Genomic DNA, 2,936 nt, shown 5'->3' on the forward strand with positions numbered 1-2,936 from the left:
GGCTTAGGAAAGATTTCTTGTAGACACATGTCTACTGCCAAAATTGTATGTTCACTTTCACATCAACCATAACAGAGCTGGGCGCTGATAACAATGTATAAAGCGCCTTTGAGTAGAAGATCATCACGAAACTCACTGATGTATCAGCCAAGAGATTTGGCTGTCATTGTCTCTGATGCTAGGAATTGCCACAACTTACAGTGGCACATTATTTGGCCCATCTTGCAGGAGTTTTAAAAAAATACATAATATTTTTATTAACACTGAAAATTTCTTACCATGTATTTTGATCACATTCATCCCTCCCCTCTGTAACTCCTCCTAAACCCATCCCCAACCTTCCCATTGCTCCAACTCTTTTTTTTTTCTATCCCATAGACTTCAGTTTGTGCAGGGCATGTACTCATGTGTGAGACCATCTACTGGGCAAGACAGACCACACTCTTCCAGAAAACTGACTCTTCCTCCTGCCCAAAGCCATCAAATGTCAAAATCTCCTTTGCTAGGGGTGAGGGTCTTGAGAACCCCTCCTCCCTCTGTGCTATACTATTCCACTAGTTTTGGTATCTGGCTAACCTGGTAACTTGAGCTTGCCTGTATGAACACTGTAGTGTTGCCCCGTTGTCGCGGCAGAGATTAGAGAACCTCCCGAGAAGAGACATCCAGGAGCAGTGTTTGCGTTTGAAAACCATCGTCTGTTTCAAAGGCCTTGTTTACCAGTCTGTATCATAAACTCTCCTTAGGAGCTCATCAACCTGCACCCCTCTCTTCCATACCTTCCTGTCTCCTTTTAATTAATGAGGGCACACCCTGCCAGCCCCAGGTCCATTCCCCCACAGGAGCACAGGCAGGGTCTGGGGTGGTTCAGGCAGCTGAAGACACTGGGGTAACATGGAAGCTCTGCCGTGAAAAAGGGAAGCTGAGAGTCTTTGATTTAGGTTTCCTCTATTTCCTCACAGAAGGGCACATGCTAAGGATCTCTCTCTCTCTCTCTCTCTCTCTCTCTCTCTCTCTCTCTCTCTGGGTTTTGCTATGTCCTGGTACTCACTATGAAGACCAAGCTGAACTTGAGCTCACAGAGATCTACCTGCCTCTGCCTCCCAAATGCTGGGATTAAAGGCGTGATCTACCATACCAAGTGGGCACATGATAATATTAAAAAACGAAGTGAAAAGCATCTACAAACATGTAATGCATTCTCTACCCCTTTACCCCTCTCTGGTTCCCTGACCCTGATGAACTGATGAATGATGGGAGGGAAGGAGCTGGGCTAACCTTTGTGTAATTGTGTTTTCATAGCAATAAAGAACGACACGGAAAGAAAATTTTGCTACCAACAGCTTCCAGTAACGCTGAGACTAATATATACCATTTTCCAGGTAGATTTTTCTGAAATATTTGAATATTTGGTTTGGCTTTGGAACTATTTGTTGTTTTGGAAAACACAGTAACTGTGTGTTCTTTGCATAGGAAATGGCTAAGTTTGAAGAGCCAGACATTCTTTTTAATATGCTCAATTGCTTAAAGATTCTCTGTCTGCACGGAGAATGTTTATACTCTGCGAGGAAAGACCATCCTCAGTTTTTAGCCTACATCCAGGACCACATGTTGATTGCAAGGTACGTGCTGTTCACATTTTTGTTTACGTTTTGGGTTTCAGTTTTAAGAACTAAAGCAAGAGTAAGACTCACTCTATTTTATTTGACCTTTCTCTCTCAGAACAGTAATTTGATAAAGAAACTCACTTACTTCCTAGTTTTGTTTGTTAGTTTTTTTCTTTAAGGGGGCGTTTCTAGACAGGTTTCTCCTCGTAGCCCTGGCTGTCCTGGAACTGGCTCTGTCTTAAGACCAACCTCTGTCTCCCGAGCACTGGGATTAAAGGTGTGTGCCACCAACCACTAGGCCTGTTTTTGTTTTAGCAGGAAGGGTCTCACTGTGTATCCCTGGCTAGCCTAACTCATTAGATCAGGGTGGCCTTGAACTCAGAGACCCCTTGCTTTTGTCTCCTGGGGCACCACACTCAGCTCTGCTTCCATGTATTTTGTCTCAGTATGCCAGCAGGAGGACAGCAATGTTTGCTTATTAGATTCTGCTGGGCCAGACAGGTAAGGATTGTTCTATGATGTTCAGTTGTTGGCTGAATTATGAATATAGTAGACCCTAGAAAAATGCCAGTGGCGAATAATGCTGCCAAGTGTGATTTTTGTAAGATACTAATCTTACTCGAAATGCTGGCAGATACTGAATCCTCTGGGTGCCATTAGCCTTGCTTTCAAGAGATAGAGGCATTTTGAGAATAATAATAAAATAGTGCCCTAGGTTTATGATGCTTTCTTTCTGAGAACCTTCAAATAACTATTATAGACTTCCTGGAGACAAGCCAGAAAAAAAGATCATTTTGTAAGTAGGAGGCTAGTCTGATCCTTAAAAAGGCTTCTTCTTGCATTGCAACAAAAACAGTTGAGGCTCTGCTCTTACTTATTTCTCATTTATTTATGCAGTCAATGAATATAATGACTTATTTTATTTTTATTTATCATAATACTATTCTAGTGCTTTGGGGAATTTTTTAGTCTAGTTGAGAAGGAATGAATGATAAGGGTGACAGATATTTTATTGTTTAATTTTGTGTACTTTTGGGTTCAGGAGAATGGCTTAGAGGATAAAGAGCATGCTGTGTAAGCATGGGAGCCTGAGTGTGGATTCCCAGCATCCACACAAAAGCCAGGCAAGGCATTTATAACCCCAGCACTCTGCAAGGCAGAGACAAGCCAGACTTGTGGGCTTACTACCCAATCAGTCTAGCTAAAACCATGAAGTGCAGGTACACCAGAAACCTTGTCTCAAGAAGGAAAGTGGAAAGCAACAGAGGAAAACACTTAAGGACAACCTCTGGCCTCCACTCTTGGGCAAGTGTACTTTCTCTCTCTCTCTCT

General features: G+C 42.6%; 1 protein-coding gene across 11 annotated transcripts in view; it reads left to right on the forward strand.

Annotated features, from left to right (window-relative positions):
- Positions 1–2,936, forward strand: part of Unc79 (unc-79 homolog, NALCN channel complex subunit) — a 244,519-nt gene that overhangs the window by 133,685 nt on the left and 107,898 nt on the right. For all 11 annotated transcript variants that reach the window (XM_026780832.1, XM_026780863.1, XM_026780869.1 and 8 more), the window contains 2 exons: positions 1,300–1,379; positions 1,471–1,619. In XM_026780832.1, coding sequence (XP_026636633.1) covers positions 1,300–1,379; positions 1,471–1,619 — 229 coding nt within the window. The remainder of the gene's footprint in view (positions 1–1,299; positions 1,380–1,470; positions 1,620–2,936) is intronic.

This window comes from Microtus ochrogaster, chromosome 1 (genome assembly GCF_000317375.1).
Source record: "Microtus ochrogaster isolate Prairie Vole_2 chromosome 1, MicOch1.0, whole genome shotgun sequence".
NCBI lineage: Eukaryota > Metazoa > Chordata > Mammalia > Rodentia > Cricetidae > Microtus > Microtus ochrogaster.